Source organism: Ailuropoda melanoleuca, chromosome 13 (assembly GCF_002007445.2).
Source record: "Ailuropoda melanoleuca isolate Jingjing chromosome 13, ASM200744v2, whole genome shotgun sequence".
Classification (NCBI taxonomy): domain Eukaryota; kingdom Metazoa; phylum Chordata; class Mammalia; order Carnivora; family Ursidae; genus Ailuropoda; species Ailuropoda melanoleuca.
In genome coordinates, this window is record NC_048230.1 from 88,657,736 (window position 1) to 88,671,477 (window position 13,742).

General features: G+C 45.8%; 1 protein-coding gene across 4 annotated transcripts in view; it reads left to right on the top strand.

Moving 5' to 3' along the window:
* The window catches only part of SLC24A3 (solute carrier family 24 member 3), a 488,971-nt gene that overhangs the window by 339,709 nt on the left and 135,520 nt on the right, over positions 1 to 13,742 (top strand). For all 4 annotated transcript variants that reach the window (XM_034641621.1, XM_011225465.2, XM_034641622.1 and 1 more), the window contains exon 4: positions 11,019 to 11,093. In XM_034641621.1, coding sequence (XP_034497512.1) covers positions 11,019 to 11,093 — 75 coding nt within the window. The remainder of the gene's footprint in view (positions 1 to 11,018; positions 11,094 to 13,742) is intronic.

Sequence of the window (13,742 nt, forward strand, 5' to 3'; positions counted from 1 at the left end):
ACAAAAAACCGGAAAATAGCAAGTGTTGGCGAGCATGTGGAGAAATGGGAACCCTCCTCATGTATTGTTGATGAGAAAGTAAAATGGTGCAGCTGCTGTGGAAAACAGTATGAAGATTCCTCAGAAAATTAAACATAGAATCACCATACGATCCAACAATTTCACTACTGGATATTTACCCAAAAACAGTGAAAGCTGGGACTTGAACAGATAATTGTACACCTATGTTCACAATAGCCAAAAGGTGGAAGTAAACCAAATGTCCATATGTGGATGAACAGGTAGACAAAGTGTGATGTATACATGCAATGGAATATAACTGTATGCTTCCACTTATATGAGGTGCCTGTAAGAGTCAAATTCATAGAGACAGAAGGTAAAATGGTGGTTGCTAGGGCTTGGGAGGGAGGGGGAATGAGGAGTTGGTGTTTAATGAGTACAGAGTTTCAGTTTGGTCAGATGAAAATGTTCTCAAAATGGGTGGTGGTGATAGTTGTATAACGATCTGGATATGAATGTGAGTATGTGTAATGGCTTTGAACTGTATACTGGAAAGTGGTTAAAGTGGTAAACATTGTATTATGTATATTTTTCCACCACAGAAAAATGAAAATTAAATTTTAAAAATTCAAATATACCTAATATGTATTATATATCTATAGAGAGCGATGGAGAAAGAGAATGATTCATTCCTCTCAGAGAACTTGGCCCTTCTCCCCCAGCTGGGTTTGCTTTCTTCTGTCTTATGTGAGGAAAAGCAAAAAAAAAAAAAAAAAAAAAAAAAAAAAAAAAGCTTACTTAGAGATGGGAATGGTCTGCAAACCCCAGGAAGCAGTTCAGCTCATGACCCCAAAAAATGGGTGTGTCAGGGAGCCCCCATGGGGGTTCAGACCTAGCCAGCCAGAACGTGCCTGTACTGCAGACCCCCAGCAATTCTGAGTGTCCCTGTGGGGTGTAGTGTGCATGGCGCTATATGTGTGTTCTCTTTCTTTCTGATCACAACTTCCTACTTGTATTTTTATTTTATCTCTGCTTCAGTGCTTTACACTTATTTTTGTTTACCACTGTTTTATTGTATCTGTGTTTATTGTGAGTCTTCATAAATCCCCAGTGGAGAGAAGGAAGTAGTGAAGGGCTGATGTCTTCATGGATGAATTGTGGTTGGCTTTAAGGACCTGTTTATGTCCCTTTCCACCTCCTTCTCTGGCCCCCCTCTCGCATCATGTTCCCACTTTTTTTTGCCTCTCTCTGCAATTTTCCTAGGTGGTTCTTCTCTGCACCCCCACTTTTATTGTCTACACTTCTCTGTCCCACTCTGTACCCCAGAAGGCCAGCCTATAAGGACCATATCTTCTGGGCTTCCATGCCTCTGGGGAGGGACAAGAGAGAGGTCAGAGTATTTCTTTCCTGCTCACTCTTGGCTTTCCAGACTCTGGCAGCAGCTGCTTCCCTCCACCCTCTATGAGAACCCACCTGCTGAGCAGCCCATCCCCACTCTACCAGGCTGCTGCAACAAGATTCCCTCCTCTTGCCCTTTCAGCCACTTCAAGGGAACAGCTTCCTGTGTTGCTAGGCGCTGGATGCCTGACTTTCTCTGTCCATTTTCTTAGCCCTGCCTGTATTACTGTAAGTAAGCACTTCCATCAAACTCTGCAGTTAAAAAAGAGTTCTCTCTGGTTAAACCCTTTTGAGCGACCTTATGTTCCTATGCAGACCCTGACAGATGCACCAAGCATCCCCACTATTCTGGACTTAACCCTCTCTCAAGGGGTCCCACTGGTGGTCTGCAGAAATAGACCAGGGAACCCCTAGACCACCTGCAGCAGCACCTGGTGCTGATTAAAAATACAGATCCCTGGACCTCCACCCAGACCTGCTAAATAGATCTTCTGGAAGTGGGGCTGCGGGACCCTCATTTTGTATGCATTTCCCAGATGACTCTGGTATACTTTAAAGCACACAGTGATGTAGAAACCTGCATGATTCTTTGTTAATATGTTTAATACAAGATCTAGCATCAGATCTCATAACTGTATTTGAAGTAGTGACAAATATGCATGTGGTCTCTGCAGTGCTCGTCATGTGATATGAAAGGTCTGTGATTTCCATTGGGGACTTATTCCCAGGTCTTGCCAATACTACTGTGGCTTATTGCCTATATTCTTAGTGGAAGGAAATGCTGAATTCCACTCAGAGGCTTAATGAAAACAGAGATGCAATTTGTTCCCATCCACATAAACAAACTCCTCAGTTGTTCTGAGCCCTCCCTGGTGGGGTAGGGGGTTCAGGGACTCCTGGTTAAGAGCCCCCGTCTCACAGGAGACCTCCATAGAAGGGGATTTGAGACCTGGCATAGGTTAGAAAAGTAGATAGTGCTTATATAAAGGACAGTTCCTTAAATAAAGAGGCATATCTTCCTGAGATGCTGTGTGGCGTGATGGCTAGGAGTATGGACTCAGGAGGCAGGTCCCCTAGGTTTAAATCCTGCTTTCACCACCTACTAGCTGTGTGACCTGAGCCAAGTTACTGAGCTGGATTCCCACCTGTGAGGCTGGATTAAATCCAGTGTCCCATTCTGTACCATTGTGCAGTTCAACAGAGAATGTGTGAGCTTCCTGTAAGGACCACATGGGCATGAGCCCAGCTACATAAACCTGTCCCCAGAACTTTCCTTTAATGAATATGGAGGGGAAGTGCCAGTTATCACCCCCACTTTTTTGAGAAGCTAACAACCAACAGAAATAAATGATGAATCATGAGACACTATGGACTCTGGGAAACAAACTGAGGGTCTTAGAGGGGAGGGGGTGGGGGGTTGGGTTAGCTTGGTGATAGGTATTAAGGAGGGCACATATTGCAATGAACACTGAGTGTTATACACAAACAATGAATCATGGAACACTACATCAAAAACTAATGATGTACTGTGTGGTGACTAACATAACATAATAAAAAAAAGGAAAGAAAGAAAAAAATGACTTCCTTAGGGACTTAGGAACCAATATCTCAGAGTGGACACCATGGGAGAGGAATTTGGGGTAAGGAAGAAAGAGAGAGAGAAGGAGGAGAACACACAGGGAAAAATTGTTCTTCTCCCACCAAAATATTTCTCCTGAGATGGTAAATGTCTCGTTCCCAAGAACTCATTTCCTTTAGCATTTGAGTTCCTGCAAGAGAAACCCCTTCAGTTGACAGTGGTTTCAAAGAACTTCACAGCGCCAACTGACAAAACAACCATGGGGGTGAGACTAAGGGATAGAGTCCCTGTTTTGTGTTGGTCTCAACCTACAGTTAGTGATGCTATCTTCTAGGGGTGCCTGGGGCACACACCTGGGCCCCAGCTACTTGTGGCGAGCTCTCACAGACATCTCCCTGACAGGAGCCAATGTTGTGGCTGAATTGGCCTTTGTGGTTCTTTTTATGAATGCAAGGCATCCCTTGGCAACAACCATCAGGGAACTCTGGAAAACTAAGATTTATTACTTATAGGCTCTGGAGGGTACACGATACAGCAGAGCCACACAGTGGGGGGCATGGTGAACGAGTGCAGATCTGGGGCTCTGTCTTCTTTGGGGTCGAGGTTAGAATGCCTAGGGTTTCATAGGCTTGCTCTTTATTGGTGGATTTAAAACGTAAAAGTAGAAATTAGGGCGAGGGAAGGGAGAAGCAGGGTCACTCATACGTTCAGTCATCTAGGTCATCCAGGGCTTTCTACAATGGGAACCTCATGGTGGGGCAGCCCAGCTCCTTGCCTAGTTGTGTAGCTGGCAATGTGTTTATCTGAGATGGATGTCTTTGAATTACATGCCCTTACACTAGTCCCTCTGGATTTTTGGAAAACTTTTGTTTCTGAGAGTGGCCCATCTTGATTGCAGACTGCATTTCATTCTTTCCACAATCTTCTTTAACCCCCTTCCTTCTTGTTTTAATTTGGGCTCTCCCAGAAGCAGACTCTGAGACAATGGCTGGAATGCAAGTGGTTCCCTGGGGTGGAAAGAAACATCAGTAGTGCAGTAGAAAGTGGGGCAGAGAAGGGAGGATTGCTAATAAAAAATGGGTGGTCAAGTTTGCAACAGTGTGGACACCTAAAGCTTAGTCATCTGGGGAACCCAGGGAGACTGTGCCAGTTACTCCACCCAGAGGGCAAGGGAGCTGGGGTACTGATACACCAACTCCCATCGGTCATGGTGGGAGGGCTCCCAGGAGGCAGTTATGCCCTAGCACTTCTTGACTGCTTTGTGTAAGGTTAAATCAAAAGTCTTGAAACAAATTGTAGCAGACAAAAGACGCTCTAGATTAATAAAGCCTGAAGAATATGGTAGGACGAGAGGGCCCACATAGTCATCTGCTACGTTCCTCTTCCCTGCAACTCCCCTCCCCCAAATCCTCTTATGCAGAACTCTAGTCTGACTGTGAAGCTGAGAGCTTTTCTCTCTAGTCCCCAGAGAGGGTGGGTGTTTCCAGGAGAATGTTTTCTGTAGTGGTATTAGAACACAAAAGTGACCATGTACGTCAGTCCCACCAAGGCATTTTGGGGCCATTAGAGAACAAGCCTGTAATGGGAGAAAATGATTTTAAAAGAAATACCATTACCCCCCCCATGTTTAATCATATATTATCACTTGAAACTATGAAAAAGACAAAGAGAGGAAAAGGAAATCTTTTTCTGTTTAGTATTCAGACCATATTCCCTGGGAGATTTAGAACAATTTCCACCAAGGCCAGAGTTCTATAGATCTTCCCTAGGAATTGCTTGTCCAGCACCACCTTCATTGAAATTGAAGACAGAGCGACATGAGTGCAGATGATGTAGTAAAAGGAAATTGTCTGTGAAAACTGCTGACTGTAGATGCCACATAAAACAGCGGGGTTAATGTCGCGCTGTTTAGAGACATTTGCCCTCACAATTCAGAAGCCCTTATGTATATTGACATTTCAGCTAGAGCCTGTTCACCTCCATTAAGCCACAGGCCGCGATAATTTCCTGTTACTTTAGGTGCTTTCCAGTTTAACCACCATGGCCAACGTTTCTCTACTTTTATTAGTCCCAATCAACATTTGAAACCACCTGATGAGATGGTATTTATCTTCCAAAATCCCAGTTCAGCGGCCGCTTCCTCTGTGGAGGCTTCTCTGGCCTCCTTTCACTAGCCTTGCCCAGCAGAATGAACCATCTATGTCCAGAATCAGATAGGGAGGGGCACCTGGGTGGCTCAGTTGGTTAAGCATCCAACTCTTGATTTCAGATCAGGTCATGATCTCAGAGTCACGGCATCAAGCCCTGTGTAGGGCTTCACGATCAGCATGGAGTCTGCTTCTCCCTCTCCCTCTGCTCCTCCTGTCCACTTACACTCACTCTCAAATAAATGAATAAGTAAAATCTTAAAAAAAAAACGAATCAGGGAGGCATGTGGTTGCAAGTATGGAAACCTGCCTAATGGCCTTTGAGGCAAATGGGGATTCATTTTTCATTTTCTCACATAAGAAGTACAGAGGAAGATGGTTTCTGGCATTAGAGAAGCTGGTGAATGGCATCCTTAGGGCTCTGCCATCCCTTTCACGTTGGTGTATATCTCTTGCTTTTTATCTCATGGTCATACGATGGCTGCTGCCACTCTAGACATTACATTCAAGTACAAAGCCAGAAAAAAGGGTCACTTTAGTCACATCTGTCCCTTATTCTCATTGACCCAAACTGCGTCATATGATCATGGCTAGTTCCAGGGAGCCTAGAAAAGCTAAGAATATTGTCAGTTGGAACTTGGAAGTTACTTCTCGAGACCATGGTGTGATTGGTCTTGTGTTGAAGGCTAAGTGAGGCAAGGAGAGTCACTCAAGGTCACAATGTGGGATTTGTTGCAAGGTCCTTGACCCCATCCTGGGCTTCCTCCAAGGCTCCAGGCTGCCTCTCCTTCTGCAGCTGCTGTGCTAGTCAGTGCTACGCAGGCATTTCCCTTGATGGCTTCCAAAGGTGACACCATACTCTGTGGGCACCGCCCTGCTTGGACACTTCCATTTCATATAAACAGGGCTCTCATTCTGTGCAAGCCTGCCCTGAGATGGGTATGAATGTGAGGAGAGCAGAGCTGCTGCCCTCTTCAAGAGAAGAGAAGCCAGGTAAATGAACCTAAAACAGGGTTCACGGTCCAGGCAGCATAAAACCAGTGCCCAAGTACAGATGCCCACCACAAGGGCCCCGGTGAGTTCCCAGGAAAGTGAGGACCCTGCCATCATGAGCTTGGAGTTGAACCTGAAACGGACCCCTCCTCTCCTCTCCCTGCACCACCCCCCTCATCATTTCCGGAAAGCATCCTACATATGCTTGTTCTGGTGGTTGTAGCCAGCCCACAGGCTCAGGTTCCAGGGGGCGTTGCCACACATCTGCTGCCCCGGGGTATTGGCTCACCTCAAACATTTTTGAGGGTTTAAGTCTGTTTTGTATTTTTTAGTGCACCTTATAAAAATAATAATATTAAAAGAGAACATCACTCAATAGTTCCAGCAACTGGAAGTTGATCCTAGAAATGCAAAAGGGTGTACGTTTAAAGATGTTCATTGCAACAGGGTTGATAGTCCATTTATTTATAGAGGAAAACAGGAAGCTGCTACAAGTAAAGAGGTAACTAAGGTTTACTCCTGTTCATGCTGATCACACTAATACTTTTATGTAAATGGTATATTTGTATGTGAGTATGTAATCAAAATTAAGCTTTTAAAATAAAAACAAATAAGAAAGAGCATCAGTGACTCCAGCCAGCAGCCCCCAGAAGTGGATGGCTGGGATTCCAAAACCATCCCTCCCTTTGTGTAGTTCGAGAGGTCAACTTATTCTTAGGCCAACTGAAAATAGAAGGTGTCAATTGGACAGTAGTTTAGGAATGGCCTCTGTTGGGGGAGGCAGCTGGCCTTGGAGAGTCCTGGGGTCACATCCTAGGCCTGCCATTTGCCATCCATGTGTCCTTGGACAAGCTACCGTACTCTTGGAGGTATCTGGGAAATGGGGCCAGTAACTCCCTGCCTCCCCCAGGAGTTAGAGAAATTACATGGGGTGTCCTCATAAAGTACCTGGAATGTACCTGGCTTTCTTGACCCAACAAATAGTAGCAAATGTTAATAGTATTGTTATTAGTCATTACCACCAATCATATTATTATATCCTTTGGCCATAGGAATGGCTAACCTAATGCAAAAGTGCCTCACTCTAAAATATTCAGGCCAGTTATATTGATGGTACTATCAATATCATCAGGCTTTCTTTAAGGTTGAAGATTCTTCAAGGTTATATCTTCAAGATTGACTTTGTATGTTTGTTTTGTTCCTTTGTTCTACTTAGGTGGTTGTTTTTTTTTCTTTTTTTTTTAATGTTTTTTTTATTATATTATGTTAGTCACCATACTGTACATCCCTGGTTTCCGATGTAAAGTTCGATGATTCATTAGTTGCGTATAACACCCAGTGCACCATGCAATACGTGCCCTCCTTACTACCCATCACCAGTCTATCCCATTCCCCACCCCCTCCCCTCTGAAGTCTTCAGTTTGTTTCTCATAGTCCATAGTCTCTCATGTTTCATTCCCNTTCATTCCCCCTTCTGATTACCCCCCCTTTCTTTATCCCTTTCTTCCCCTACCGATCTTCCTAGTTCTTATGTTCCATAGATGAGAGAAATCATATGATAATTGTCTTTCTCTGCTTGACTTATTTCACTTAGCATTATTAGTAGTAGTAGACCCTCTTTTAGAGCATTTTTAGGTTCATGGCAAAATTGATCAGAAGGTACTGATTTCCTTATCCTTTCCATCCTCTACCTGTACAGCATCTCCCCCCATCAATACTTTGTTCTATTTTATTTGTTTTCCCAGTGGGAACCTGATTTCCAGTGGGTAACATGGCAGGAATTAGAGCAGAGTTTCTTCTAAGCAAAGTGTCAGGCCAGGAGGTGCTCTATTTGTGGAAAGGCGCCCCATTGCCTGGCAGGCCCCTCCAGGTCTCCAGAGGGGTGTCTGATCGAGGGTGGGCATCCCCGTCTCACACTCCCCTGTGCAGGGGAATTAATGTCATAGTAATCACCCTTGAAAGCACAGAGAGCCTGGAAGACCTCTTCACATCTCAACCCAATCTAAGTCTTGATTTGCAATATGTTAGATGGGGCTTCTTGCTTCACAACAGGATCAATACATAATATTGAAACATAGTCTTAAAGAGATGATTTACAGACTTGGCTTTTTCAGTGAGTTGAGTGTGGCAGCTATAGACAGCTTATTTAGATCTTGCTTAATTCACAAATGTGCAATTCTGTATTCCAATTACTGCATCTGGCTGTTCTTTCAAGATAATGATAGAGCCCACATATCATTGGATCAGCCAAGTCATACAGCAAAAGGGGTTGAGTCCATTGCAACTTGGGAATGTATATTCTCACTCATCTACAAGCTGTAAGTACAGCATTAATTTTTCCCACAAAAATCCACAAATAATTTTGTACAGATTATGAATAGACTAATCAATAAAAGTTATTTTTAAGGCTTCTCTGCATGCCAGACATCCCAGGCTCCTTGGAGATTAGAAACGTGTAAAACAGAATCCTTGCCCTACACCTACAAAATTCACACAAGACATACTAATTCAAGGTGGACAAACAGAAAATATAGACAGGAATTATAAAAACAGAGTCACACCAACAGAGGGACAAGCTATTTTGATTTATGGTCTTACAAACTCTTATATGCAAATATATTTATGTGAGCGTGTATGTGTGTATGTATCTGCTTATACAAGAGATAATACTCAAAAAGAGATTGTACATACTGTTTTCTAATATTTTTCATTTAGCAATGTATTGTAAATGCCTTTTCTTGCTGTTAACTGTGGACTTAAATAGCCTCTTTCGGCAGGATTTCATTGAATGATGAACCACAGTTTATATAACCAATCCCCTATTGTGTATTTTGTTAGGTTTTGATAATTTATTATAGTCAGCATTTTGGAATGAAAATCCCCGCTGCATATGTTTTTGTGAACTTGTCTGATATTTTCCACAGAATTAAGTGTTAAGACGCATTTCAGAATCTTACAGTCTGTTCAGAGAGCCCAAGCACATATGTGTGAAAAGGAAAACGAGTTCATAGCGTAGGGGAGAGATGGCTAAATTAGTGCACCAACCAAGAGTCAAAGGCCAGAGAGATCATTTCATGCTTGGGTTGCTACAGAAGGCTTCATGAAGGACAGCTACGAGTGACAAACTCCGCTCAAGTCATCTTAAGTGTAAAAGGCATACTATTGGGTCATGAAATTGGAAAGTCGACTTTGGCTTCAGACTGAGCTGGGTCCAGAGTTCATGTGGTGTCATTGAACACCTGTATGTATGTGTGTCTGTCTGTCTGTGTGAATGTGTGGGTTTGTATGTGTGTATGTGTGTGCATGTCCGTGTGTGGGTGTGTCTGTCTGTCTACCTGTCCCATCTCTTGGATGGTCTTCTTACTACATGAGCTGCATTCTTGGACAAGCGCTCTCTATATGGCAGCTGCTTCCAGAAGCTCCAGACTTGGGTGGTGTTTATGTCTCATAAGGAGAGAGCCCCTCTCTCCCAGCTTCTCTGTCAATCCCTCCTTGGCCCCTTGCAGACCTTTTGCCCACCCACCACTGTGTGACACAGAATGGGATGCCATGGTGGCTAGCCTGGGTCATGTGCCTGTGCCCTGTGCTGAGGGAGGTTGGAAATGTGTGACTGAAGGTTTGTCTGGTGGAGCAGTTTTCAAAGGAAAAGATGTTAAGAGATGAAAACATGAAAGTGATGTCACTTCTGAGGATGCTGGAACTTGAAGGATGAGCTGCTGTATGCACTCAATGCTTTGGGCTGCAAGTAACAGGAAAACTCCAAATCAGACCAGCCTGAATGCCCCGTTACAAAGTCCAGAGGCAGGCGTGCTCCAGCGCCACATGCCCAATGGCTTGGTGATGCCATTAAGTTACTCAGGGTCAACTTCATCTCATGTCTGATTTCCCTCAAGATGGCTGCCAGAGGCCATCAGGACTCCCAGTTTCCTTGTCCATAACTGGTGCCAGAGGTTGAGAAATGGCACCCACTGGCAAGGACTATAAGACCTTCCTGCCATCTCATTGGGTCAGCCCTGGTCATGTGTCCACCCTTGAACCAGCAGCCATCAATGTAAAATACTGCATACTGATGGGCCAGTCAGTGTCTACTCCTGGAGGAAAGGGTGGGGTCACCTTCCCAGGGGATATGGTGGATATTGGGATAAAACTGGGGTCCCATTAGGAAGGAGTGGAGGATAGATGCTAAGTGGTCAACCAACAATGGAATCCAAATAAGATTTTACTAATTAGAGAAGAAACTTGCAGTTAAATAGGTAGATAGGTGATTTATGGCCAGGGTTTTCCCTGGTAATAGCCAACAGGAAGCAAGATTGCAGAGCCTGTCCTGCAGGGAACAGCACAGTGAACAACCTCAGTTGAAGTATTCGTTTATTTATCCCTTCATTGCACATGTATTTATTGAGCACATGCTATGCACAGTGCCCAGTGCTGGAGATAAATAAGATAAAGTTCATATCCTCATGGACTTCTAGTAATGAAGACAGACAACAAACAAATATGTCAAAAAAAAATGAGGATAAGGTGGATAGAAAGAAATGGGAGGGAGAGGAGTCCAAGGTTCATTGCTTAGGTTGACATTGAACCTGGGACTTGAAGGACATGATGGAGTGAGCCAAGGTCATCTGAGGGAAGCATGATTTGGGCAGAGGGAACAGCAGGTGTGAAGGCCCTGAGGCAGGCATCCATAGTATGTTTGGTGGACGAGGGGGAGAATGGTAGATAATAAGGTCAGAGAGGAGGCATGAGACTGCAGAGGGCCTCCCAGGCATTACAGTCTTTGTACTTTGAGTAAGATGTTGCATCCATGATGCCAGAAGGTGTTATTGAAGCAGAGGTAGCCAGGCCTCACCATATGGCTCTGCCTTGACTCCAACTTTAACCCCTTCTTTCCTCTCTTCCAGGCCATGTACATGTTCTACGCGCTGGCCATTGTGTGCGATGACTTCTTTGTCCCCTCCTTGGAAAAGATCTGTGAGGTATGTGCCTTATATTCTCAGCATGTCCGGGGAGGCAGTACAGCTGTCTGCTCCAGCTCCCTTCACTGAGCTCCTGGGGAGCCCTCCATGCCACCTGTGCAGGAGCACCAGGCTTTAGAGTGCTTCTGAGCGACCAACAATATTAGCACAAAAGCTCCATCAGTCCATGTAGAACGTCAGGGTACTGACCCATAGTTGGGCTATCACCCATATGGCTGGCTCTGCCTGCTCAGTTTGGCAACTCGTAGTGCTATGTGTGTTCTGCTTCCCAGTTCTCTTTCCTCTTTTAAATCCTGCTTTCTCCCTCTATGTCCCCCATCCTCCCCTCGTCTGTTTCCTTCCACATCTGTGACCTCCCTCATGAGGTCCTCGCAGAGCGGGAGGTCTTCAGCCATACACCTCCATCACCCTGCCCCTCTGTACATGTGCAGAAATGCTCCAAGCAGAGGCCAGAGAAGTGAGACGATGAAAGAACTGGCCAGAGAACAGGAAAGGGAGTCTGTTAGCACTCAGCCTGGGAATGCCAGGTTGAAGACCAAGTGACAGCCCTTTCATCAGAAAATATTCAGCGTATTTAGAACACTTCCATTCCCTCGCCTCTTTCATCTCCGTCTGTTTTGAAATGTAGTTTCCTTTATCTGGAAGCTTTCCACTTCATTTTATTTTTAATTCAGAATCCTGTTTTCTGAAAGGCTCTCTCCCAGACACGCTTCCCATCTGGGACTCGTGTCCTCATGTAGTTCTCAGACTTGGTCATCCTTCCCCTTCCCTCTCCCCCCACCCACCTCCCCGAGTGTCTGATTCATTAGTTCTTGGAGGGCAGCGGAGGACCCAAGTTGCATTTCTGTGAAGTTACCAGGTGATGCTGAGGCTGTTGGTCCAGAAACCGCCCTTGGAGATCGCTCACTTAAGCAATTTCTTCTACATCCTGGAAGTTTGTTTGGTTTTTGTACTAAAATAGAATAGAGTAGAGTAGAGTAGAGTAGACTAGACTAGAATAGAATAGACTAGAATAGAATAGAGCCACAGGAGCCCTGGAGGGGCCCCGGGAGAGGTTCTTTTGTTGGGTGGAAGGAGAAGGAGAGCAATGTGGTGGCATCTGAGATGGACAGTGGGCACGTGTGGGAGCCCTTTGTCTCAAGCAATGTCACCTGAGCACAGGGTCACCTTCTGTAGCCTGAGAGGAGGCACTGAAGCACCTGTAACCGGGGTCATTTGTGATCTCTGAAATACCACCACTTGGTGCTCTGTTCATTATGCAAAGCAAACTACTCTCTTTCCCACACAACTGTTTTTTATAGCAAATATACGATCCTGCTCTAGACATGTATGTATTCTTATCAGGAGGTGTTCTACTCTACAGAGGAAATCCTTAACACCTATGAGCACACTCCCTTGGGAAGGACGTGGGATGAAATAGAGCATGGTCCTTGCCATCCATGGGCCATAGGGCACAGAGTGGCTCCGGGTGAGGCCCACAGGGAGCTGGAGGAAGTTCTGGGAGGGACACCTTGATTGGGCTGGGGGGGGCAAGGGAGGGGCTCATACAAGGGCACGATTGGAACAGCCCTGGGAGGCAATTTTCACATTTGAAGGCAACACATTTCAAGGAAGGATATTTGTGCAAAGACGAGTCTGAGCTCTGGAGAACTCAGGACTGGAATTGGCCTCTGGGGAACCCTGGGGAAGGTGAGGCTGGGGCATCAGTGTTTACCAGGGCTCAGGAGGGAGCTGGGAAGGCCCTTGACAACTATGTTCTCATAGATAGAGCCGTCCAGAGGCAGGAAGACCCTACCCCTCCCTAGCTGGTGGTTCAGAGCATCCAGCAAGATGTTGCCAGGGCCCAGGTGAATTAGGGATGAGAGAGGAGAGGATGTAAGGAAACATGGGGGAAGAAGCAAACTCAGTGGATGAGGAGAGAGAGAGGAGCTGGAGATGAGCTCAGGGTGTGGACTCTACACCTAATGCCCATCAGGGACCCAGAGCTGGAACAGACACAGCAGTCCCGGGCTCACGGCTCCTGGCAAGTCTTGACCCACCACCACTGAGTGTGAGCTCTGTGTTAGGTTACCTTCAGGGACTGGTTAGGTCACCTGCCCCAGGGGACTCACCTGCACCCCTCACAGCCTCCATCTTAGAGTCTTCTCACAACCGCATGTGAAGTTGGGCTGTTCAGTCCTAAATGAGGGATCCCCAGGACTCCAGATCAGTGTGCTCCATTAGGGCTCCCACTGCAGCCTGTTGCTGGTCAGTGGAGCCAGTGGCCTACGCCAAGGCCATGCTGCCCCTCCATGGCTGAGCAAGGAAGTGCAGCTGGGAAGAAGGACCGTGTAAGACTCGCATCTCCTGGCTGGGACCTAGCAGGGAACCGGCTAGTTACTGACAGCCGCAGCTTATGTTCTGGGTCGTGATTGAATGCAGAAAGGCTAAACAGGCTGACCAGCCTCAAATATATATATATTTGTCTCGTCTTCTTGCAGATCACCTTTTGGGTTAACAGACAGGGTAACGTGGAGGGTTCATTGGATAGGACATCTTGGCAGGGCTCCTCATCCCTTCCACTCAGTCTCAACCCCACCCCCCATCCTCCCAACCCCAGGGCTTCAAGACTGCATTAATGATGAGCAGTAGGTTTCAGGAGGGTGACCC